The sequence below is a fragment of the Leiobunum rupestre genome, chromosome 11, assembly GCF_980474605.1.
Source record: "Leiobunum rupestre chromosome 11, qqLeiRupe1.1.hap1, whole genome shotgun sequence".
In the NCBI taxonomy this organism is placed as follows: domain Eukaryota; kingdom Metazoa; phylum Arthropoda; class Arachnida; order Opiliones; family Sclerosomatidae; genus Leiobunum; species Leiobunum rupestre.
The window spans coordinates 32148293-32174130 of NC_143394.1; the positions used below are offsets into that span (position 1 = coordinate 32148293).

Genomic DNA, 25838 nt, shown 5'->3' on the forward strand with positions numbered 1-25838 from the left:
TGTTGGCATCTTGCTTTTTCTCTTTGCAGACTTTTGTAGTAATTAGTAAAGGGAAGGATATCTTTCGCTTCAACGCCATGAACGCTCTGTGGTTACTGAGCCCTTTCAATCCCCTCCGTCGTGTGGCCATTTACATCCTGGTCCATCCATTCTTCAGCTTCTTTGTTATTGTTACTATCCTTGTCAATTGTGTCCTTATGACGTTTCCCAGCAACGAAGAAGATTCGGACCAAACGACAGAGTACGTCATCATACGTCACGTCCCATTCCTTCTACCATTACCATCGTTACTCCTTAAAATTTATAACCATCATCTTGTTTCTTTTTTTCCCCTCCAACTTGCAGAATAATATTCACAGTGATTTACACATTTGAGTCCGTTATCAAAATGTTAGCAAGGGGTTTTATATTAGAATCCTTCACATATCTCCGCGATCCTTGGAACTGGTTGGACTTTGTAGTAATTTCCTTAGCGTAAGTAGTACGAAGTACTTAAGACTTCTTGGCGCGGTTCAATGATGATAAATAGTTAAGCCAATTCCACCCTGTCATGGCGGTAGTCGCGAAAGTGGCGCCATCCCTACATTCACTGCTGAACTAACAATTAGCAACGAATTTAGAAATGGTGATAGTGTAATTACCAAATTACGTATGTTACGACTGGAAGTTACAGTAGGTAAAATCTCTATTATCAAGAATGAATTTCAGTACTAAAGAATATAGGACTGCGGATATTCTAAACACCACCATCGCGTACTTCGTAACAAAATTTCGAGTGTTTTTGATTTTTTCTGACGTTCTGATTATACGAACTTTCGCTACGAAGTATGCAAGGATAGCGGTCGACGTTTGGATAAGAATTAATCACTTTATCTTTTTTTATCCACAACCGACGATTATCCGAAAAATAAAATCATTTTATAATTTTAAATCCCTTTCTATCCGTGGATAATATCTATAAATAAACAGTTAACCGCAATTTTTATGGTTAATCGATATTTTGGCAGTTAATTTATCTGTTTTGCCCACCTCTATGCAAGGATGACTCTAGATACTAGTGCCAATACTCCATATTTTTAGTGGTTGTATCGCTAGTATGTTATCTAGGGTGGGATTGGCTTATAATTGTAAAAGGTATTTGGTTCACTGTTGTCACGCCAATTGATTTTTTTTCTACTTTTTGCCACAGGTATTTAACAATGGGGGTGGATCTGGGAAATCTGAGCGCCTTGAGAACGTTTCGTGTGCTTAGGGCCTTAAAAACTGTAGCCATACTTCCAGGTAAATTGTTCTCTTTCATCAAGAGGATTTCTTCTCGAAATCCTTTCCGCACAGTATTTGTATAAGAAAAGAAAGAATGGCTTTTAAAATCTGCTTCTTAAAAAAAATATACGAAAGAAAAAAATATAAATGTGCTTCTTAGGAAAATGTGTGAAAAAAATGTACCGCGTTTTGGTGATCGCGAATCGCGAGAAGATGTTCTATCCAAGTTGGTGGTTCCTGTCGCGAGAATCGCGAGTGCAAATAATGATAAAAAAGAGAGATCTATCAATCGCTCCGCTGCTTTTTAAGAAAACGATCTAGAAAGAAAGCGCCCGCTGATAGTTGTGGCCGTAGAAATATCAGCCGAATTAGTGGTAAGATGGCTCGTGTCCGTGGCTAATCGATCTTTTGTGTTGTATCGCAGGTCTGAAGACCATCGTAGGAGCAGTGATAGAATCAGTGAAAAATTTGAAGGATGTGATCATTTTGACTGTATTCTCGCTTTCCATCTTTGCCTTACTCGGACTGCAAATTTACATGGGCATCCTGACTCAAAAATGTGTCGCACCGTGTACCAATTGCTCCGCTGAAGCTTTCAAACAACACATTCATAACGAAAGTGAGTCCGATGAAACCGACGCTACGCTTTCGTCGCGCAACGCGAACGACCCCTCACGCGAACCGACTCCGCGACCGATTTGGATTAGAACTAACGACCTTTGGCTCGATCGAGGTCGTTGGTTCGCTTCCAATGTCGACATGGTACGACGCTCCCTGATACGATTCCCCCGTTCGCATGGTGCGTTTTCTTAGGCTTTTTAGCAAGTAGGGTTAATCTGTGTACTTGATGTGATGTGGCTAGGTCACTGGACGATGGAAGAAGATGGGACATGGAGGTTATGCGGAAACTCTACGGGTGCCAGGTAATATTCACCAACAAGAGAGGCTGAAGGGGTTGGCTGATTTCAATACACATTTAAACCTAGGAGCAACAAACACAGCACCCCACACAAGGAGAATGCAACACGTCAAAAGTCGCGCATTTTCTCGCGTACATTTTTCATTGGTTAGACGCTTAAGCACCTGCTGCCGTCGGAAGGGGAAAATTCGGAAATTGACTTCCCCCCGCCTGTAAAACATTCAGCTTAAAGATTCGTCCAATGAAATTTGTAGACAACACTGCGTTAGCGTGTTTAAAGGCCAGCTGCCTTCTCCATGTGTTTGTTGCTCCTAGTTTAAACCAATCACGTAATGATAGGCAAAATATTAAAACGTAATTAAATTTAATTAAGATGATTTCGTTTAATTTATGTCACTTAAACGATAGAAAGAAAATATCCATTATTTAGACTAACAATGTAAGATTAATTAACTGTTCAAAAATCAATAAAAACAATAAAATCCGGTTTAAATAGAGATAATTGATTTGATTTGTATGAAAAAAATCAAAAGTCGCCAACCCTGAAGGCTTGACCGTAAACACTAGAATGTCCTCCTAGTGGTTCCGTATTGGGAATCGGTAGCTGGACATTGCGTTTCTTACGGAAGTAGAATGGTTAAGTGTTGTTTGGAAAAATGATGTATAACAAATATCTTGTCATTTTGCCCCCGCAATGAAGGTCGTGTCCCAAGGATCATACCTGTATCCAAGGAGTGGGACCGAACCCCAACTACGGTTACACGAGTTTCGATACCTTCGGATGGGCCTTCCTGTCTTCGTTCAGACTAATGACGCAAGATTTCTGGGAGAGTTTATACCAAATGGTACATATCCAACGAAGAACTCGTATCAAATTTTGGCCGTCTTCACGATGAGTGCCTAATAGTAGCCAGCCCTAACTAATAATTCGCTTTCTTTGCGTTCCTTCTTGTCATTCGCAGGTGCTAAAAACAGCGGGCCCGTGGCACATTATGTTTTTTATTGTGATAATTTTTCTGGGTTCTTTCTACCTTGTGAATCTTATTTTGGCCATCGTAGCCATGTCTTACGACGAACTGCAAAAGAAAGCGGAAGAGGAAGAAACGGCCATGGCGGCGGAAGAAGCGGCCATGGAAGCAGCCGCCGAAGCCAAGAGAGAAGTGGCCGAACAAGCTCTACTGGTAAGAACAGTCTCACATTCTCACTACCCCAAGAGAGCGACCAAGCCAATATTCACAAGGGGGCTCATTCAAAAAGGAGACAAAAACACTCGACCTGCGCGGCCGCGTTCCACGTCACAAGATGCCATCCTACTCTCCCTATCTCCCTCTCGGCAGCTTGTGACGTCAAGAGCGCGTTTCATTCCACCCCCGAACGCTTTCCCATAACAACCGGAGACCAGCGCAGGGCCGGATTAAGACCTTGTGGGGGCCCTAGGCCTAAGCTAATTTTGGTGCGAGCGAAGCGAGCTAGGCACACCCACAATTTATAATTGACAAATGGTTGGAAAATACAATTTCAATGTAGACTTTGCGGATATTTTAGGGACGTTAATAAATGATTGCTTTACAAGGTATCGAAAAAAATTCGTACTTTTAATTTATTCGAAACCTCCTGGTGCCCCTTGTAGGATTGTGCCCTAAGCCCAGGCCTAGTCGGCTTATTGGGTAATCCGGCCCTGGACCGACGCGTTTGTACGAGCCAATCTTACGGGGCTCTAAGCATTGTTACAAACCTTGGCCAATATATAGTTTGGTGGACTTATTCTAGATTTAAGTACAACTAGCGTTGGAAAAAGGCTAACCAATACAGGGTGTTAATGGTAGTTGAGACACCCAAAAGTGAATTTGTAATTGACTGACGCTCGTATCTCGTTGGTGTGGTCGCAGGCGGCGGAAGAAGAAGAACGAATACGGAAAGAAGGTCTTACTGGCGTGGTCAAGAGTCCATCGGAATCTTCGTGTCGGTCTTACGAACTATTTGTGGGCCAGGAGAAAGGGCCGGAAGACAGAGACTTGAAAGAGCGCGCCAGCATCAAAAGTGCCGACGGTGATAGCATATACGAACAGAGAAGTCGTATGAACGGCAAAGTAAGAAAGGTATGGGCCCGCCTTCCACTCTTCCTTCTTTTCTACTTCTTCAAAATATATATTCTCTTTAAACGGCCTAATTGTATATATAAATACTTGCCACGCGTCAATCTTAAAATTAATTTCAAAATGACTGTCGGTTAGTGTCTGATAAATATCGCCTACTCCCCCCCAGTAAATTTGAAAAAAAAAAAAAAACCTTGCAGTGTTTAAAAAAAAATCAGCGACACTACAATCAATTTTTTACAATATATTACCAAAAAATATTTTTGCGAACAAACCAGGGATAAACGGTACGTTTTTGTTGTTTTAATTTTGCCATAATTTTTGGAAACAGATTTCAATAATTTTATTTTGAAATCTTATTTGTTTTAATTTTTCTTTTGGTTGTTATTGACCGAGGCAGCGCGTTACTTTTTTTCGTTTTTTGTTTACCAAAAAAAAAAACTTAAAACTACTTAACCCGAGTTGCAAAGTTGTGTTTTTGGCAATTTTTCCCAACCGTTTTTAATTTCAAAATAAGTTGGATTTCCCGCCCACCAAATTTTCCTTACGTTGTCCGATTTGTTTCTTTTAATTTTCATTTGTGTCTTTAAAGCGACTGTCGGCTCTATCATTGCCACCTGTATTATGATCAGGCCCTTGTAATTAGAGATGGCTATAAATCTATCCGATTTTTCGAAATAACGACTTTACTGGAGAGCGTGGTGCCATCTACTAATGGCAAAGGAAGCTAAAATTCTAAATAGCTAAACAATAACGCAGTCCGAGACCCATTATAGAGTATTATAATTTGACATCTTATACTCTACTTAATGGACTTTAACCTAAATTACATATCCAGTTTAGAATATATTGTTAAAATATAATGTCCAAATTACAAACGAGCCAATCAACGCGAGGGGTACTTTTATGTCCCGCCATTTGGGTCAAAAAGTAACTTAAGTACCTTGTTTGATTTCGACGCGAGCACCATCTGTTAAAAAAAGTGCTACTTCCCGTCGAGCCGACACTTGCTTTAAAAAAATCCATTTGCCCATATGTTTATTATTTTATTTCGATTATTATCTTATAATTTTTCGAGCAAACTAATTCCTCTTCATTTAATTTTTGCTTTTTTTCTACCTAGGCGTCGAAAGCGGAGAGTTGTTCCCCATAAACTAAAACTCTACGACTTCCTTATTATTATTTTCAAAAAAAAAAGCAATCTTTGTTTACTAACCCCATCTAGTGACATAGTTGTTTCCCTATTTTCCCTGGTTTCATTATATTTTCATTTGCTGCTCTTTCTATTAAAATTTCCCCCCAAAGCTTCGTGTTTTAGTGTCTTTATTTTGATTGTTTTTTTTTACGCCAGCCTGTTTTTGGTTATTATCTCTGTTAATTTTTTTTTACCCGTGTTTTGTTTTAGTTAAATTTCACGCAATTTTATTATTGAAAAAAAAAGAAGCAGAAACCTTTGATATGTTATACTTAGGGGTACTTTCTCCCCATTTTTTGAGAACCTTTTTAGTAGTAGACGTTTAGTAGTAAAACTCCCATGAAACTCGAATTTATCTCTCTATCTCCCGTAGAGTTTAGTTTAAAGTCTTTTAGTGGGTAGTTTTTAGTTAGACGTGGTTTAGTAGATTTACACCAATAAATATAGTAGTTTTAGTTCTATGCCGCCAAAATCCGTAATACGGCCAAAGGGGGTCTAAAAATAAATGGAAACGACCAGCACCCACCCAGAAAGAAGATTTTTAAAACTGTAAGTATGTTGAGTGTCCATTGAGGGAGGATTACTTACAAGTTAGTCTTAAACGCACACGGAACTTCTTAGATAGGGCTTACGTTCTTGGTAGCGCAGGTAATTTTAATTCATTTTAAAATGAAGTTCAGGACGTAAGGTTACGGCTTATCTTAGACACGCGAAATTTAAAAATAAAAAATTATTTATATTAATATTTATAATATAATAATATTTATATAAATCTAGATTCATTAAACGAGTTAGGTTTTGGATAAAGCTTTAATAAAGGTAAATTAATTCCGCTATTAAACAAAAATTCGGGAATCGAAACTCAATAAGTAATTTAATAATACAAATAATCAGGATAATATAATTTGTAATAACAATATTTGGATTTAAGGGGGAAGAATACGGTAAAAGCCTCTTTTTCGTTCAAGCTGAACGTTTCAGTTTTAACAATTACATAATTGAATTGTATTTTTCTTATTAGGCTGAACCTTCCTCTAGTGCTTAAAATAATTTTGATAAGTCTAATATTAATAGTTCACGAGATATAAGGTCCTAACTAAAGGGTAGTTTGGGCGCTTGCCCAACTTGTTTAGCTCCGGGGGTCCGAATTAAAACTTAATAACTTAATTACTTATATATTTAAAATTGTCAAAATTATTTTAATCACTAAATAAGAGGAGGATCTACACTTAAATATTAATTTTATAAGTTAAAATACAAAATTAAAAGATTTCAGCTTGAAATAGCCACAGTAGTCTTCCCCCTTAAGCCATCCTGCCAAATGAAACTGTAAATCTAAGCTAAATTATATTTTTTAATTCCATCATCGTGAGACTGGCTTTACCCAAAACGTTCCTAACTTGATTATCTAACGAACAAAGTTATATAAATAATATTTTCCAGAAATAATTGTATTAATTGGTATGGGGCCGTTTTCCAGGTGTGTCTAAGGTAAACCAAATCGAGGAGAAATTATTACTAAGTACTACCACAGTTGATCGCCTTTTTTTTTTACTGTTACCGCTTAATTTGTTTCGAATTAAGTCGCTTTCTGTGTGTGTTTGTGTGCGCTAATATTGGTCTCTTTTGTTTTGGCTTTTTCGTATCTTTATTTCTCCGTTAACGGATTTTTGTAATTCACGCTTTTTTAAACCATCGTTTCTTTCTCAAAAATAGTGATTAAACGGAAACTCATTTTCAACCACACACATACCTATAGTTTGAAAATGAGTTTTATCCCTGCACCAGTGCATAGGCGCTTACAATATGTCATTCAGCCCCCTCTATAGGTTAAGAACGACAAAACCTTGTCTAGTGTCACGAAAAACACTTTCGAAAAAGCATAGTCCTACTTTTTATTACCCACATTTGCTTTGGTGCACAATGCGATTGTTCACGAAACTGGTCAAAAAAAACATGGCGAGAAGAAAATAATTAATTTATTTAATTAATTATTTTAATCATTTAATTAAAAATATATTAATTGGAACAAAATTAATTACAATTTTATTGGAACAGTTACGTTATCTTTACTACGTTAGTTAATTTTAATTGACCGTTCAAAATATCACTAATTCAAGCACATATGCTCGTGTTAAATTAACAAAATCATTAATAAAGCCCCTTCCAATGTTGCAAACATTTTATGAAAAAAATCGCACGATAAAGTTGAATAGTGGCGGTCCATTCCAAAACATATCCTCACACACGCTTCAATTTTAAACACTTCTTTTCCACGATATTTGAAATTTATTAGGAAAAAAAAACAGGGCGATTGGCTTTGGCACCGTGTTGTTTGATTCCAATATATCTGGCCGTGCTAATTTTATTTTATATACGCACCAACGGCACTTTATATATAATCTATAATCATTTTAGAAATATTTTTTGGATCTAAGCAGCCAAAAATATTCATTTTGACGCTTTTTTTCCTTTGAAAATAAATCAGCTTGGGCATTCTCTTTGTTTATCGCTTTTACCATAAAATCACAATTACTCGTAGCTTCTTTAAGAGTTAATAAGCGATAACGATAATTTATTAATGAACGAAATATTGGACAGAATCTGGGTGTCGCGATTTTTGACGACGGCTTCGACAAAATGTCGACGTTTTCGAGAATGAACGTTCTTGGAGCGAGCGGAAATGACGTAGTGGGCGGATATCGAATGGAATGGCCCCCGCTGGAAATGATAAAAGGGCGGCAAAGTGAGCTCCGAAAAGTCCAGCCACGAACCCGACACGCGACACACACGCAACACCGCGAATATAAGCCGTAATCGAGAAATTGAAATTGCAAACCCCAGTCGCCGATGATTGATTGAGTCGAGTGAATTAATGTGTGTTATGCTAAAAGGGATTTTCTCTTTTCTTTTTCTTTTTCTCTCTCTGGCCCTTTTCTTCTTCTCTCTCTCTCTGTCTCTTCTCTCCTTGTTTTTCATTTCGACCCGTTCTGCGCAATCTTTTGTTTTGTTGGTTGGTCTCCCTCAACCGTACACGCTTCGTGCGGCTCAGAGCGCCAAACGTGACCCATGCATCGACTGCCTCGAGCATAAACACGTTTTAAGACGTTTATCCCAGGCTACCCAGAACGAAGTACATATCAGTTTGGTAACTTCAAAAATTTGCGTTGATTGATTGATTGATTGATTGATTGATATATAAGTTACGTTATATTAGAAAGAAAAAAATATCTATCATTTCTCTCGAAATTTGGTTTCGTAAATTATTTTGTGAAAAAGCGAGGGTGTCGCGGTTGGAGTGTAAGCCTGAAGGCCCCCCGATTTGTTACCGTTTCAGGCCAGCCTTAGCCTCCCCGGCTCTCCCTTCAACCTGCGCAGGGGCAGTCGGGGCAGCCAGTTCAGTGTCAGTTGGGGACGCAACGGGAAGCGGTACGGCGACCGCAAGCCATTGGTTCTTCAGACCTACATCGACGCCCAAGAGCACCTGCCCTACGCGGACGATAGCAATGCCGTCACGCCAATGTCCGAGGAGAACGGCGCCATTATCATCCCCGTTTACACCAACCTCAACTCCCGGCATTCCAGTTATACCTCCCATAGTTCCCGGATATCGTACACTTCCCACGGTGATATTTACGGAAAGTGTCTAACCAAGGAAAGCCAGCTCCGCTCTCGATCCAGGAATCTACAAGGCTTTCCCCACGAGGTTCTTACCACATTCTCTCTACTACTCTTAAAACAAAAGCATGTCTCTCTCTTCTTCATTCTCTTCTCGTCCTAGTCTCCTACACTCGCACCCTCCTCTATAAACACGGCACAAGCCAGCTTCCTCCTTTTCGAATATTCGATGAAAATGACGCGGGCCATTCATTCATATCCGCCGCCTTTTTCTTTCTTTATTTCGATTATGTACTTCTTTAAATACTCCGTGTAGTTCTTAGCGAACTCGACGGCGAGGCTCACTGCTTGACCATCACCGACGACGACATTGTCGTCTAAATATCATTCATTCCATTACTTTTGATTTGCCTGCGTAGCACCACTGCAAGCTGATTTCTATCTCTCTCTCTGTCTCTCTCTCTATCTGTATGTCTGTCCCTCAAACGTATGTCCCCGATTTTGCCGACGGGTCCATCCATTCGCCTTCCGCTCAGTCGGAAGATACGTAATCGGTCATGACGATCGTGTCACGACGGTTGACGGATTTTAAACATCCACGCGTATGTCGCGCTAAAACATCGGAGGGATCGTCCCCCGCCCAAAAAGTGCCTGAGCTGCCATCTTCAAATGTTCCGCAGTTTTTGGAATGATGGGGATTATCGTGGATTCCGACGACCACCGTTAAGAGATTGGTCGGGACAGTCGTATTACAATCAATGACTCCGGAATTTGGACAGATTTCTATTTGGATTGTCGCGTAACTTAACATTTAATCGATATAGACAACTTTACGAAACATTTAACCTAGTCACCCTAGTGCATACTACGTTACCAATTTAGCATTGATTGTACAACGATATCCGGTTCAGCTTTCATTTAATTTTTGCCAGCTAAACGCAAATAAGACTAGGCCTGTTTGCGTCCAAAAGAGGCCTAGACTTATCATTCAACTCGAGGCTGCCGCTAAAAGCCCAAATAAACGAAAAAGTTACGCAAGCTCAAAGAATTTTCGTTACAAAGGTAAAAAAAAAATATCCAAGAGCATGTTGTCAGCAGCTGGGATTGAATATCATCGGTTTTTTCTATTAGCAGCATGGTGTTGCTTGCAAAATCCGTAGATTTTCCAGAAAATGTTTTAAAAATTACCATCGTAATTACCCGAACTTCCTTCCATGATTAGCATCCTAAATAGCGACAGTTAAGTCTCTTTTGTTTACAAGTGGAAGAATCAAAACCGTTTTCCCCAAAAACGTGTTTGATGGAATATGTTATCGCATGTTCTATAACTCTTAAAAACTTCCCGGGTAGAAATTTTGATTTATATACCATATCTAACATGAATGAATGGCAGAATCCAAATCGAACTTTGACCTTTTAGAAAAGCCAGGAACCTTCTTAATTTACGAGGGTTTAAAGTGAAATTCACCCTTAAAAACTAATACGTTCATTTCCATAGTATTAAGTTTGTATATTTGATATTGAAAGATGTTATTTATAGAAAATATAGGCAAACTATTATAATAGATTCTTCGTCTTAGCTCAAAGAAATGTTTGACTAAGTTGACAAACATTAATTACAGACAGGCGTGGGCTTGGGACTGTTATATAGAGTGGTGCCTAAGAAAGTTGTTGGCTTTACCGATTTGTTAAAACAAAATCCATACGAAGAATGTCCTCTTGTATAGAAACTCAACTCAGATGCGACGGCCCTCAAAACATGAGGCTGCATCTTAGCATGAGCATGTTAGTTTAGATAAAATGGATTTTTCTATATCAAAGTTTACTATATAAAACCTGATCAGAAATTGGACAAAGACAAAAACAGCGCTTTTTTTAAACAAACAGGATTTCGACGGAGACGGCTATGGTCTGTCCAAACAGAAATACAATGACAACCCGTTCATCGAACCCAGCGAGAGCCAGACGAGAGTAGACATGAAAGGTAGGCGTACAATGTCACTTGTCACTTGTCGCGTGCTCTTCGGAACATTCGGAAATGATGATAATGCCCTATTTCTCGTTATCTCTTTTCAGATGTGATGGTTCTAAATGACATCATAGAACAAGCGGCCGGGAGGCAAAGCGCAACGAGTGAGAGAGGTAACTATCCCTCCCAATATCCCGGATATACCCCCAAATATTCAATGCGTCCTCCTCCCATTGAGATATCCCCAAAATTACCATCACGAATTCCTCCACCTGATAACGTAGCATCCATTGTAGAGCTTGCGTATTTATACCAGTACCCTTCAAATTACCACCATTACAATACCATTTTGTTATTGCCACCCTTCAATCCCGAAATAGTCCCCGCAACCCCCGAACCCATTTTTATCCGTCTATGATGATGTCATAAATCTATAGTAACGGTAATATTGATACGAAAAGATAGACAACTATAAAGAGTTCTTCTTGAACTATAAAAAATTCTACTGGAACTATAAACAGTTCTACTGGAACTATAAACAGTTCTACTGGAACTATAAACAGTTCTACTGGAACTATAAACGATTCTACTAGAACTACAAACAGTTCTACTAGAACTATAAACAGTTCTACTGGAACTATAAACAGTTCTACTGGAACTATAAACAGTTCTACTGGAAATATAAACAGTTCTACTGGAACTATAAACAGTTCTACTGGAACTATAAACAGTTCTACTGGAACTATAAATAGTTCTACTGGAACTATAAATAGTTCTACTGGAACTATAAATAGTTCTACTGAAAATATAAACAGTTCTACTGGAACTATAAACAGTTCTACTGGAACTAAAATTAACCGACGTAAATCGCGTCACTCGACGTTAACGCCAGAAACGCGTAACGTCAAATTGGTTGTTTATCTAGTCGTAGATGTAATTATTCTACAAACGAAGCTTGGATATAACCATGTTTTGTAAGTTCTTTAACAGAGAAAGGATAGCGCGCAATGTCCTGACGCAGTTAAGGAATGTAACCCGTTCCTTAACAGGCTTCGATTGTAAATTTCCCATAAAAACACAGTCGACGGTTGACGATCGTAAAATGACATTTTGAAACATTCGTGTCTTAGGTAACGTTCGAATAAAAACTGGCGGCGAAGGCGATGTAAGCAACTCGTGTTTATGTTAACAGTTACAACGCGAAATATCTCAAAATGTCAAATTGCGTCGAGAGCTACCGTTAGTAGTCTAGTCATAAGTCGGTGTGCGTGTAAAGTCAAGTTATTTTGCATCTTTATTCGTAATTCTATGGTTTCATTTCACATTAAATGTCGCATTCGCAAGAATGATTCGAACCATTTAACAATAATTGGTTTTCACTTTTTCGGGACAATAAACACTTCGTTCTTGCCAGTACGACTTATTCGTTTAGACTGGACATACTTTGTGTCGTTGAGTTAATTAAGTTTAATTTTAACGTGACAAAATCACGATTCAACATCTCATTAGGTCGATGATGAAAGTCGGTGGCGAGAGGTTAGTCACTCATCACTGATTTCCTGTGATTTGTCAATATTTTCCAGTTTACTTTATTACCTATGATTTGTACAGTTGACTACTTAAGTGACTACGTCCTCGGTCGCTGGAAGAAAATTGACCGACCAATCTCTCACGACTATTTTTGTCGTCAGGAATCAACAGAAAACGATGAGAAATTGATTTGGACACGATTTCGTCACTAGAACTGTCGTCCGCTGAATAGTTATTAATCAACTATTCTAAAAAGGCAGTAGAGCTACGGAAGGAATTTTACATTCTATGCCATCTTGGAGCAACAAACAGCACCCCACACAAGGAGAACGCAACCCGTCAAAAGTCGTGCATTTTATCGCGTACAGTTTTCATTGGTTAGACGCTTTAGCACCTGCTGCCGTCGGAAGGGAAAATTCGGAAATTGTCTTCCCCCCTCAACGTAAAGGCTCGTCCAATGAAATTTGTACACAACACGGCGTGTTTAAAGGCTAGCTGCGTTCTCCTTGGGTTTTTTGCTCCTATATGCCATAGCTGTTCTTTAGAGATAGAATCGAATCGTTTGCCGAAAGCGGCGTGATTTTGTCACGCGCATGATCAACTCGAGGGTTAAACTTAAGCGGGCAAGGGCGTAATGGGAGAAACAAGCATGACTATAATGACATTTTAAGGTATATATTGTGCTGTATCAGTGGTCGTTTTTATCTTTTATTTTTACTCTATCGAGAACACAATCCCCACATGGCGCCAAAGATAAGCGTATTCTAACGCTCGACCACTCTCGAACGAATAAAATAGTCATTTCGAGGATGGGAACGTAATTTTCAGTCGTTTCGACTACAAAAAAAGCGGTTATCATTTGGCTCCGTGTATTTGCCCGTTAAAACCTGTCTCTATATATAGTGTCGGGGGTATTTGTTAGTTACGGAATTAATTGGGGAGATTTGTAAAGGGTTCTGTCTCCTTGTTCGGACATTATCGAAGACGCAATGTTACTCCTTTAAAGAATGCTTTCGGCGAAAGATAAGATTGTAGATAAGAAAGTACTCTATCGAGCCTCGAAGTGGCAAAATATTAGCGTATTTGAGCGTACAAAGTGTTTGAGCAAAGAGGAGAAAGTGGTCTCGGGGTCCGTGTGGACTGATGTCGGGGTATAGTGCATGTCAATGACGTATCCGTTGGTGAAAGTGTGACGTTGGTGTGGTTGCGTGTGGTGGTGTTGGAGAATGCGGTCCTTTGTTTCTTGGTAGAGTAGACGCTGATCCACTGGCTTCCCAGCGGCCATACTTAAACATTATTCAGTGTCCATCTATTATTTCCCAACAGAGAGGGAGGAAGAGGAGAAGCCAAAGTTCAAAGAGAGGTGCTTGGCGCAATGCTTGAAATGTATAGACATCTTCTGCGTGTGGGACTGTTGCGAATGCTGGCTCCGCGTGCAGAAGATCCTGGGCCTGATCGTGTTCGATCCCTTCATGGAGCTCTTCATCACGCTATGCATTGTCGTCAATACGCTCTTCATGGCCATGGATCACGACAATATGGATGACGAATTTATGAAATTCTTAAAGAATGGCAATTATGTAAGTGTGGGCATTTCAATGAATCCTTGCTGCTTATCGGTTCTGCAACTCGCCAATCTCCAAAAACGCGTAACTGATGTCCTCTGGAGCGCAGTATCCATTCACTCGCGATCCTCTCATTTGCGTAAAAAAGCTGTCCGTTATTTTATCCATTTCTCGGCGAGAGACCATCTGTCTCCGAGCTAATGGATGGACGTCGATTTCGAATGCTAGAATTGAAGCAACGACACACGCTTTATCTCAATCGTGGGACATCCGGATTACGCAACCGTCAAAATGCTCTATTTTATCGGAAGTCGCGTTAAACGAATTTTCACTGGCTTAGCTTTTATTCACGCATCACCAACGCAAAATCGCGTATTTTTTTAATTCACTATTTTTTACTTTTAAATTATACTCACCGTATGTTTTAAATAATTTGTGATGACACTTAAAAAATAATTACGCGTTTTATTAGAGTACAGGTAGCCTTACCTATATAAAAATGTTTTTAAGACTTTCTATAAGAACTGATAGAAATATATAGAAAATATAAGGTTGTCTGTTCTCTATTAATATTTCTATAGGAAATATCTTGGACATTTTAGGTTTTTTACCAGCTGATATGGGAATAAATTATCCAAAATCTATAGAAATTTGGGCCATTTTTCAATATAATTGCGATTACCTTTCTAAAGAAATTCAATTAACTTATTCTATCAATAATACACAGAGATATCAATTTCTCTAAATTACAAAACAGGAATTCTTAAACGAATTTTTAAATATCAGAAACATCCAGAAAAGGTAGCTAAAAACAAATACACAAATATCGTTTCTTCAATTCGTATCGACATCGACGATACATTATAGCTATGTCTTAGAGAGGAAAGGGCTGAGAAACATAACACTCATTATTCAGGACACTTGAATGTACAAAACTAACAAGTGTTGACCCCTGAGGCAACGTAAGTAGATTGAGCAGTGCAGTTGAACAAGTGACCCTTCAGAAATTAGCCAATGGCTATTGTCAGTGGCGGTTTTTATGCATAGGAAGTCTCGGCAAATGCCTAGGACTTTGCGCTTATAGGGACCTCGCAGGGCCGATCAACATGTCAAGTTGAAATTAACATTTATAGATGGCCAAGTTTGTAGTACATGTAAATTATAAGTCGCGGAAACGATTAATCAAAATTTGATCCAGATATGACCAAAATTTTACATATTAAATAACGATAAAATACAAATTAAATCAATTCTTGCACAATATAAATTTTCCACAAAACTTGATTAAATCATATTGGATAAAAACATTTTAAATTTCAAATTTTATTAAATCTTTCTGGATTAAAACCATTTTGGATCAATGTTTGATCCACAAATATTTGATCCTTTCCAAATATGGTTGGATCCAATATTAATCATACGTCCAAATTTTATTAAGTCATTATAGTAAATGATCACGTTTTTAAAACTTTCCATATCTGCCTAGGGCCTCGCCACCCATAGCTGTTTTCCCCATAGCTGGGAAACATTTTCGCCACTTATAAACAGCGTACGCCCGCGAGGGTCATATAGGGTAAACAGTCTATGCGCAACAAAGCCATGTCTGCACTCCAACAAATTTCCCTTACGTGATTTCTAGCGTTTGCTTAAACTATTTTTTATATTAATGGAAACAACAACTGTTAAAATCATTTAAAAGGACTTTCATGAGAAGAAAAAAAAGAATTAAATTTGAAATGAACATAAAAAAAAGAGTTTAATTGTCAAATGTTTTTGATGTTTCTACAATTTTGAATAATTTAGAAAAAAAATCTTCTTATAAAGTTGTTTCTCGTCCATTTTATTCTGGGTTTTTTTTATTTTCCATTTCAATGGGTAAGTCAACGAATGGGTCACTTGTTCAAATTATCACCGCTGCGTGTCTACACTGTCGGCTATTATTGACATTACGCCAGAAAACCTTGAAATGAAATATAGCTTTAATAATCCGAAAATGATTCTGTAAACCAATCTGAGACTTTGTTCAGTCTGAAGTGAGAAACTTCAATTGGGTTTCTCAGCCCTTATACTCGTCAAATTTTTGTCTTACGATCTGAGCCGATGAGGTTGTTGTTGTCGTAGTAGTAAAAACGGGGAGTTGCACAACTGAAAAATTAAGACGCAAGGACCGATTTTAAAGAGTGCCCTGCTCATGCCTGTTCCTGATCAAAGTACAATTCTACAATAAACAAAACGATAATAATAAAATATAGAGTTATAAAAGGAAAAGCATTGTGTATTATCAGCTCCCAGTCCGTAGACAGGGAGAAAGGAACTTTAAAACAAAAGTTCAGTCAAATGAGGGTTTTCCTTAATGATCAGGCATGATAACGAAGCTTTGTTTTATTCACGACAACCTGGTGACACTCTCCAGTTCGGTTTTCAATCAGAACCAAACCCGCACAAAGAAACCTGAAATCCTGCACCCGTGGCGCTAACGCTAGCAAAGCGATTCCGCCCCCGCGCGCCTGAACACCGAACAGGATGATCGTCACCAGATCAAATAATTAAAAATATCAGATGAATTATATCATATATATACACATATATTAAAAAACAACCTTTGCTTTGAATTACAAATTGCATGCGTTGTCGCTTTTAAACCTATATATTATATATCTGCATTGGCTGCAAGCAGAGCATGGCACTTGGCCACTTTGAATGCCCCGAATCGATCGATTAAGTTGATCAAATATTAAATCTGCAAAATCGCGATGATTTGATACAACCGAAGCTTTTGGCCATTATTTCTGTCAGTAATACAAAACACGACGAAGCGGCGAGGACGACAAACGCGAATCGCGCGACTTAGACAAAATACATATAGCGGTAATTTATAAAAAGTCCCAAAAGTGCGCGTTGGAACTTGAGAAATAAAACTTAAAACGTACCAAATAAAATACCCGAGTTCTTTCAGTCCGTTCTCTGGTTTCCAAGCCTAATGCCTCAGTGCACACACGGATTTCGGTTGCTCTGATCAGACGATTTGCACAAATTTTATATACCTTTTTTCGTTGTGCGTTTTATAGTTTTTAGGTGAAAACCTGCTGAAGTACTCAAGAGGTAAGCACATATCCAATGAAAAATTCCATAGAAATTGTACCAGTTATGTTCAATGTAGTCATAAGATATCCCGGCAACTTGAGAAAAAACCAAAGCCAAAATTTCAATTCGCGAATAATTTAAATTGAAACGACGTTATAGTTTCCAAGGAAACTACGTTGTAGAGTTTATCCAAATTTTGTAATCCCCCTACCTTTTATGACTGCATTACATAAGAAAAAAAATCTATACTTAAAATACTTCAAAAAATAAAAGCTAATGTTAAGTAGATGTATATTAAAATACTTTTAAGAAATCCCATATTGGTTTTTTGATGGTTTATGACCATTACCGGGCAGCTCTAAGATATTATAAATATGATCACGGATAGTTGAGCATGTGACGCGCGTTATAATTATTAATCTATGATATTCGGGATAAAAATTTAATGACAACCCACTTTCGAGTGTGCTTACTTCCAAGTCGGAATGTGACTTATTTTGATTTGATTTTTAAATTTTATTTCAAAAAAATAAAACCACATTTTTGTTAACAATTTTTCCTTTTCCTAAACATTTTTGTACCAACATTTTACATATCTTTTTATTGCGAAGATGTTTTTATAGCTTTTTATACGATATTTTTATCCGTTAGAGTGATGCGCTTGACTTATAAGTTTATAATTTTAATATATGCACGAAGTTTTCGATTTATAAATATCATCCAAATGAGAAAAGTTGAAAACAGCATGGCTCAAGTGTCTCTATCTAGCACTTTTAATTTTCACCTATACTCAACTTAGTTTCAACAGTGATAAATCAGTATAGCTCCATTGATCTGATTTATCAATGATGTTACAAAATCGATTCTGAATATTTTTTAATTTTTTTAGTTTTTTGAAATTTTGGACAGAGAACGAAAGGAAATATAGAAAAAAATAAAACTCAGTAGCAGAAACTTTCTACTAAAATCAGTCGGTAAAGGATTCCGTATTTCATTATTAGAAAATTATTTCGAAAGTGTTGCAAGAATCATGATCGGTTTCTGGAAATACACAAATATAATATTAATTTTGAGCATGTAGTTAGTACCATTTTACTCTTTTGAATGTAAACCAATTAAAATTGGCATTCGCGATTAATTTTAACTCGTTTATATTCCACTGAACAAAACACCATCTTAATATTAAACAACATGTCGGCTTTATTGGGGCCTCAAAATCTGATTCATTGCCGACTTGATTTTATGGAATGATACTGCGTGAAAAAAAAACAAATATTTTTTCGACGTATTTTTGTCTGTCAGCAACAAAAAGGGTGTGACAGTAAATTTTTTTGTGATTTTTTTGTTGCGCGACCCACTCGAAGGTGCTAAAGCTATTGCCATTGCAGTTCTTTACAGCCACTTTCGCCATCGAAGCTGGACTGAAACTATTCGCAATGAGCCCAAAATTCTATTTTCGGGAAGGGTGGAATATTTTCGATTTCATCATTGTGGCCTTGTCGCTTTTGGAGCTCAGTCTAGAGAACGTCTCAGGGTTATCCGTTTTAAGATCCTTTCGATTGGTAAGCGATAGAAGAACGACAAACCTTCCTACATCCACTCCCTCACATACAAACAACAACGCCATCTATCAATGAACTATTCCGATGGAGTGATCCAAATAACTCATGGGCATTTCTCTTTCCCCCCAAACCTTCCTTTTCTTCCCCTCTATAGCTTAGAGTATTCAAACTGGCCAAGTCTTGGCCAACACTCAATTTGCTCATTTCTATTATGGGAAAAACTGTCGGAGCGTTAGGAAATTTAACTTTTGTTTTGGGCATTATCATCTTTATTTTCGCCGTCATGGGGATGCAACTGTTTGGGAAGAATTACGAAATATTTCAATACAAGTACGTACCGGCTTGGTCCGAATCGTCAAAAGAAAAAACGTGAATTGATAACGCGACAATGTTCCAAACCAATTTGCAGGTTCCCAGACCAAGCAATGCCTCGCTGGAATTTCAAAGACTTTATGCATTCCTTTATGATAGTTTTTCGTGTCTTGTGCGGAGAGTGGATAGAATCGATGTGGGACTGTATGGTAGTGAACGGTGGTGTTTGTATTCCTTTCTTTTTAGCAACTGTGGTTATCGGCAATTTAGTGGTAAGTATCCCGCGCGGATATGTCGCGTAGATTGGCCCGCGTGGGCTGTCGCGAGCACGATGATTAACTTCCGTCTTGGTCCTCTATTTAGGTGCTGAACCTTTTCCTCGCCTTGCTACTGTCCTCATTTGGTGCCTCAAACCTGTCTGCACCCACGGGAGACGGCGGGGATACGAAGAAGCTACAAGAAGCCGTAGAGAGATTCAACCGAGCCGGGAGGTTCATCAAGAGCAATGTCCTCTGGTTTCTCAAAGTGAGTACCCGATTTCAACACGCTGGCCTAATACTACGCAGTTTCCGCGTACTTTCAACCACAATGACTTTGAAACGGAATGAAACCTTCGTCGTATTTAAGAAAAAACTGCATTACTATTAGGATTTAAGCTTCTTGCCAGCTTGTCTTTCTTGGTTTGCTATCTATCATTATACTCCCGAGGAACCATCCCAATAGTAACCCCATTCTCGACATTGCGATGGTTCCCTCGAACATCACCTTTCCATCGTACTGTAAAGAGCCAGGTTGCAGAGCACTAACAAGTGGGCGGCAGATAATAACAGATTCATAACAGCTATATACATTTGGTCAAAAAATTTTAATTTTCGCTTCAATCACACTTTTTCAAATGTTTTCGCTTGTTCATTTGATCTCACTTAAAACGTAAGAAAGCTTCTTTCAACATACTTATCGTACTTGCTGCTTCTAATAAGAATGGCTACGTTAAGATATTATTATTATTATTATTATTATTCAAATTGAATTGGCTGCGCTTAAAAGCGAAAAATGACCAACATTCTTCGACAACTTGGAAAAGCGAATGACGAGAGTCGAAATGTCAGCTTGCAGCCGCTGCCAATCGTGCAACGCAAAATCTTCCTGGTGATCGAGATATTAACTGTTACACCATTTAGCTGTTCACTCGACAGAGTCTTCGTCCCAAAGCCCGCAACCAGATCGGTGATCAGAACACGGACATTCCCGAAGAGATGGAAGACAATATGATCGGTGGCGAGATCATCATGGACGGAAACGTCCCCATGCGGGAAAAGAACAGCCCCAAAGAGATCACCGACATGGACGTCGTGGTCAGCGACGGACTAGAGATCGCCTTCCAAGGCAAGCCCCTTCCCCAACCCCCTCGCGGACATTCGCGGTTGATCTTTCCTCGTAATAATAATAAGTATTCCTTTTTTGACACCACCGCAGCCAGCGAAGGTAAAGCGGTCAAGATGCAACTGGCCAACAACACGAAACCTGTGATGAATTCCATTAAAGTGGGTGCCAAAATAGAGCCACCGAAAGACAAACCCATTGAGATGGATAACAAAGACCGGGTAAGATTGCTATTTGAAACCTTACCTTTAGATCATACATTGAACTTCTTCTAATTGGGAATGTTTCTATTTTTTGACCTTTCCTCCCTCAGCAGGAATGGGAAATTTATGGCAATAAAATAACCCCTGGGAAAGAAGATGATTCCTTCAGCAACAAGTCAGCCAGCAGCACCAAGGAAAAAAGTAAACCGTCCAAGGATAATAGTCAAATCTCCCTGCAAGGAGGCAGCGAAGAGGAGAAGAAAGACGCCAGTAAGGAGGATTTAGAAATTAAAGACGGTGAGTCGCGCGGAGACCACCCGCGCGGACTAACATTCTACGACCCGGACGAGAGGGGGGCTCCGACCACAAAGCGGCACGCGTCCGCGAATGACGCCGGTGTCCGCATTCGGGACACGGCCTTTTTTGTTTCTGCCGTCTCGCGAAATAGCGCTTTGAAGGAGACTCCCTTCGCAAAGGGATTGGGGGATGTAGTGGTAGATACGCGGAAGTAAAAACCAGGGTCTATTTCCCGCAGACGACGCGCCTCCGTACCCCGATGACGTCCCCAATCCGGACATAGAAGACGTAGAGACGGATAAGATGGAGACGACGACGGCGGACGTCATCATCTCGGAGTACCCACCGGATTGCTGCCCCGACATGTGCTACGAGAAGTTTCCTTGCTGCGGCCTAGACGACTCCGAGGGCTGGCGACTTCAATGGAGGGAGATGCGACGGAGGAGCTTTAAACTAGTTGAAAATAAATATTTTGAAACTTTAGTCATCACGTTGATCCTAATCAGCAGTTTAGCATTGGTAGGTATCCGTCCAATCCATCCATCACCTACCTCTAGACACGCTGAAACATGCCTCTTTTGTCACGAACAGGCCTTGGAAGACGTAAATTTGAAACATCGGCCTCTTCTTAAATCCATTCTAACGTATATGGACAAAGTCTTCACGGTGATTTTCTGGTTCGAAATGCTTCTGAAGTGGTTAGCATTTGGCTTTAAAAACTACTTCACGAACGCCTGGTGTTGGCTGGATTTTGTGATCGTCTTGGTAAGTTAGACCCGACTTTTTTCTACGTCTCATTCGTTTCTTCGCATTGTTTAGGCTTATTGTAGATTAGGAAGTAAGTAAAAAGCGCTCAATTCTATTATAAAACTCACGTTTAAAAGAGAGATATATATACGTAACTTAAATTTTATTACATGATGCTCGCTTCTCGTAACAGGGAAAAAGGAATAAACCTTTTCTTTTGTCTCTTTCTTCCCCAAATATAATGTCGAATTTAACCCGCTCTAATGGTCGCCTCTAATATTTACACGAAGCGGACCTGCTGGACTAAAACATTAACCGGAAACACGGCTTATCTGCGTTTTATTTAATTAATTATACTTATTAGCGTTCGGATTGTTATTTGTGTGTAGTAGACTCCCGGTTAGGATGGCTAACGGCTCCAAAGAAACCGACTCGTTTCTCCTTCATCTGTTAAAGCTCCTTTGTAAAAATCGCGCTCGGAGCTCGGGAGCGTTTAGCCATCATCTCGGGGAGTTCTTTTACAGAAGGGGATTGTCTCCTGTCGTTTCTGACGGCCCATTTCTTTCTCTATTTCCTTCATGCGACCTTTCTCGACTTCTTCTACTTCCTCGACTGGTCCTCTGTCTAGGTATCCCTGTTTAACCTGGCTGTCGGTTACATGGGCTTTGGAAACATTCCCGCATTTAAAACTATGAGAACCCTCCGGGCTCTCCGGCCGCTTCGGGCCCTTTCACGATTGGAGGGCATGAGAGTAAGTAGCCACGCTAAAGAACGAAAAGAGCGAAACCAGAGGCGATTATCGACTAAATCCGGTGCTATTCCAATTGGCTCGCCACAAGAGTATCTTCCCCGCGATTCAAAACCAATTTCCGTATATAGAGTTAGGCGTAGGTGGCCCTCCACATTCCCCTTCGAGACGAGGTCAAATAAAAACCAAATAGTTCCGTCAAGTATACACGCACTCGTATCGCATTAGTGTACAACCGTGATGTCCGAGAGTGCATGGCTTTCAGTATCGTCCACTTCTTAAAACAAAGGTTTTGGCTATGGCCAGTAGTAGTAAGCTTGGACCTAACAAAACCCCAATATCCTTGTATGTTCTTAATGTTTGTTTGTCGATTCTGCCGAGACCCAACGAGCCAAACCCCTTATCGTGGGTGACGGTCTGGGCAGGACCGACGGCTAAAAATGAAGTTAACAGGAGCGACGGATCGACGTGGAAGTCCGCCTACGAGAGTCTTCGAAAGACACGGAGTTTCTTTATATACAATAATGAAATATTGACTTTTAAGTCGATCCCGAGCCTATTTCAGCTCTCTCCTCGTATCCCTTCTCGCCAAACCCGTCTACCGTGTCATTCCGAACCTCAAACTCTCAATCTCTCTCTCTCTCTCCCCTACATTCTCTCTTTTGTAAGTAGTTCAGTCGTTCAAATAGTTACTTATCCTCATCAGGTTTCTGTGATCAATATGGTGGCCACAGAGATGGGGGTAGGGAAAATCCAGGCCTTCAAGACAATGAGAACCCTCCGAGCCCTTCGCCCTTTAAGGGCCCTTTCGCGCTTCCAAGGCATGAGGGTAAGATTTGGTTGCCTCCTTTTCATCCCCGCCAACGTCGCCGCACACAGCCTGCGCATTCATTGCTCCAATTCATGGCGAATCAAACCGATACTGGCAATACATCATTAGTCGCTTTTCGCTACACGTCCAATCTCTCGACGGGGACTCCTCTCGTCTAAACAAATTCGGAACTGGCATTTCTCAACTACTACCTTAAAAGGAATGCTCCATTTAGAGAACAGGCACTTCGTACCTACTACACTAAATCAAAGTGGTTAAAGGCCAGTTCAATTTTGTTGGGGGATAGCGGACCCCGAGGGATCGATTTGCTTTTTTTAGTTATCAAAAATAGTGCGTTCGATGTTTTGCTTAATAGTGTACTTTCATTTAAAAATGTGATTCGAACTTTGATATCATGTCAAATTAAACAAAGTAGCAATTGGTGCGCAACGGAAATGCTGATTGGAGCAATGGATTCTAAGACTGCTTTTTATATATTGTTTCTTTGTCTATTGCTTGTTCTCTTCGCCTTTTCGTCTGGTTGAACAGATTGAATGTTAAGTTTCAACTAAAAACCGAAATCAATCTATTGAACCAGTATTTCTTCTATACCTAAAAATTGCACTGTTCTATCAGTAAACTCGAAGGCACTCTAGCCATTCTCTCTATTTAGAATACAAAGCTTTAACTGTGTAAAATTGACTGTCACTATTACTCGTTGCGTTCAATGTTACATGAATGTCATATGCTTTCATCATTTTGGCTATCAGAGAAAAAAGTTAAAAATTAGGGTCTGAAAGTAAAATCCGCTTTTAAGTCATCGGTGAAGGCACATTTTGAGAAAGATGTTATGAAAAACACGAAACAATAACATTATTATTTTGGAATTTTGAGTTGTATTATTTTATCATGCCGTTAGTTTTTGCGTTGTGGTAAAAAAGCAAAATGTCAGTGTTAGATGTTTTATTTGTGTTTTTTGTAACTCATTGGTCTTTCCTATCATTGTATCATTCGCACCTTGATTTCATCCACGCATGCTCTTAGCCTCGATCATTTATCTCGGTCGGACCCGTTCCAGATCAAAGGTAAGTGTACCCCGAAATGCCCCGTGAACCACCCAGACACCCCATCTTTCGTTTCTAATCTTTCCTTAGTCGAAATGTACACGCTTCCACTTTCGAAACGGTAAGTACGTTTATTTTAAAAGTATTTCTAAGTACCGTCCCAAGCCCCCGGTTTCCCTAGTCCCATAAACCGAATGTGGCTAGCCTAGCATGGTTCCCAATTTGACCTTCCGCCCACCCCTGATTCCGTGAATGTTTTACTGTATCGACACATCTCTTTAATAGAAGCCCATCATCCGTTACCTAGTTAGAGCGTAGCTTAGAAATTTTTGAAATCTAATTTATGATATTATTAAATACCTTACGATGCACTCTTTTTATATAAAAAAACTCCGATTCAAATATTATATACATATATGATATTTTTTGAAAGCCGAATGCGCACCTAATATTTAATCTAACCTCTGGTTTGACTTTTTCCTTTTTTAAATTACGAAAATTTTATGGCATGTGTGGGGAAATAAAACTAATTTTTAAAACAAAAAACTTTGTCCCTTTAAAAAAAGCGGTAGTCAAAATCTACGTTTAATGGTATACTTTTTTGACCATTGCATCGATATTTTTGGGTATCATATTCAAAGCTAAGCAGATCCATATTTAATTTTTTTATAGTAGTATAAAAATGCCGCGCTCTAAACGCCTCGTTTTGGAACCGACGTTTGTATACTACTCACGTCTTAAACTTAGCTTTGAAATGCAAATTTTTGAAAACCCGACCAAAATTTTGAAGCCTTCAAAAGGTCGATTCTGTCTCTCCATAAATCTATGCATGATAATCTCGCCCGAATCCCACGATCCAATATTTATATCATGACAGTCCGAATCAACATTCTAAAACGACCGTTTAGAAAACTGCGCGGGTAAATATTTCGAAAGCACGTAAGTTTTACTGCGTGTTCTTTTAAAACAACCCCTTTCTCAAATCCTAAATATCAACACCCTGATTTTTCAAAGACATATTTATGACTCGTCTGTTATATACATATCCGAACTCTTAAAATCATTGCATGAGAGAGCCTGAAACTTTTCTTCCTTCCATTGGATTTCTTATTTTCAATTTAATCATTTATGTTACCCTTCTCTCTCTTTCATTTCCTTTATATCTCTTTCTGGCCATCATTCGTAATTATTTCTATCTCAAAATACACGTTAAATTTGTTATATTTAGTTTTTCGTGTTAAAATTCAACATTACTGTTCACACAAACAACGCTAAACATAGAGCCGTTCTATTTAGAAAACTGTAGAAAGTTGTAAGAGTTCTAAATTGAAATATACATAATGAAGTAATTTTTAAAAACAATTTTCGACATTTACTTCCGTTTGTTGCTGAAATGATGCGCAGTATTTTAGTTTCCATTAGGGCACGTAATAATGTATTTTTCTTTACGTGCGTAAATACTTTTGTACGTG

The 25838-nt window shown here is 39.0% G+C and overlaps 1 protein-coding gene across 19 annotated transcripts in view; it reads left to right on the plus strand.

The window, feature by feature from the left end:
• para (sodium voltage-gated channel paralytic) overlaps nt 1–25838 on the plus strand; it is a 123844-nt gene that overhangs the window by 88733 nt on the left and 9273 nt on the right. For 5 of the 19 annotated variants that reach the window (XM_090163999.1, XM_090164002.1, XM_090163998.1 and 2 more), the window contains exons 3-25: nt 30–241; nt 346–474; nt 1190–1281; nt 1688–1882; nt 2126–2186; nt 2883–3027; nt 3145–3363; nt 4072–4281; nt 8811–9179; nt 10979–11075; nt 11168–11233; nt 13893–14170; nt 18628–18801; nt 18956–19131; nt 19211–19385; nt 19477–19638; nt 20295–20499; nt 20590–20717; nt 20810–20996; nt 21235–21515; nt 21588–21761; nt 22372–22494; nt 23198–23320. In XM_090163999.1, coding sequence (XP_090020125.1) covers nt 30–241; nt 346–474; nt 1190–1281; nt 1688–1882; nt 2126–2186; nt 2883–3027; nt 3145–3363; nt 4072–4281; nt 8811–9179; nt 10979–11075; nt 11168–11233; nt 13893–14170; nt 18628–18801; nt 18956–19131; nt 19211–19385; nt 19477–19638; nt 20295–20499; nt 20590–20717; nt 20810–20996; nt 21235–21515; nt 21588–21761; nt 22372–22494; nt 23198–23320 — 3981 coding nt within the window. The remainder of the gene's footprint in view (nt 1–29; nt 242–345; nt 475–1189; nt 1282–1687; nt 1883–2125; nt 2187–2882; nt 3028–3144; nt 3364–4071; nt 4282–8810; nt 9180–10978; nt 11076–11167; nt 11234–13892; nt 14171–18627; nt 18802–18955; nt 19132–19210; nt 19386–19476; nt 19639–20294; nt 20500–20589; nt 20718–20809; nt 20997–21234; nt 21516–21587; nt 21762–22371; nt 22495–23197; nt 23321–25838) is intronic. The other 14 variants (XM_090164006.1, XM_090164003.1, XM_090164004.1 and 11 more) reach the window with 14 other exon arrangements.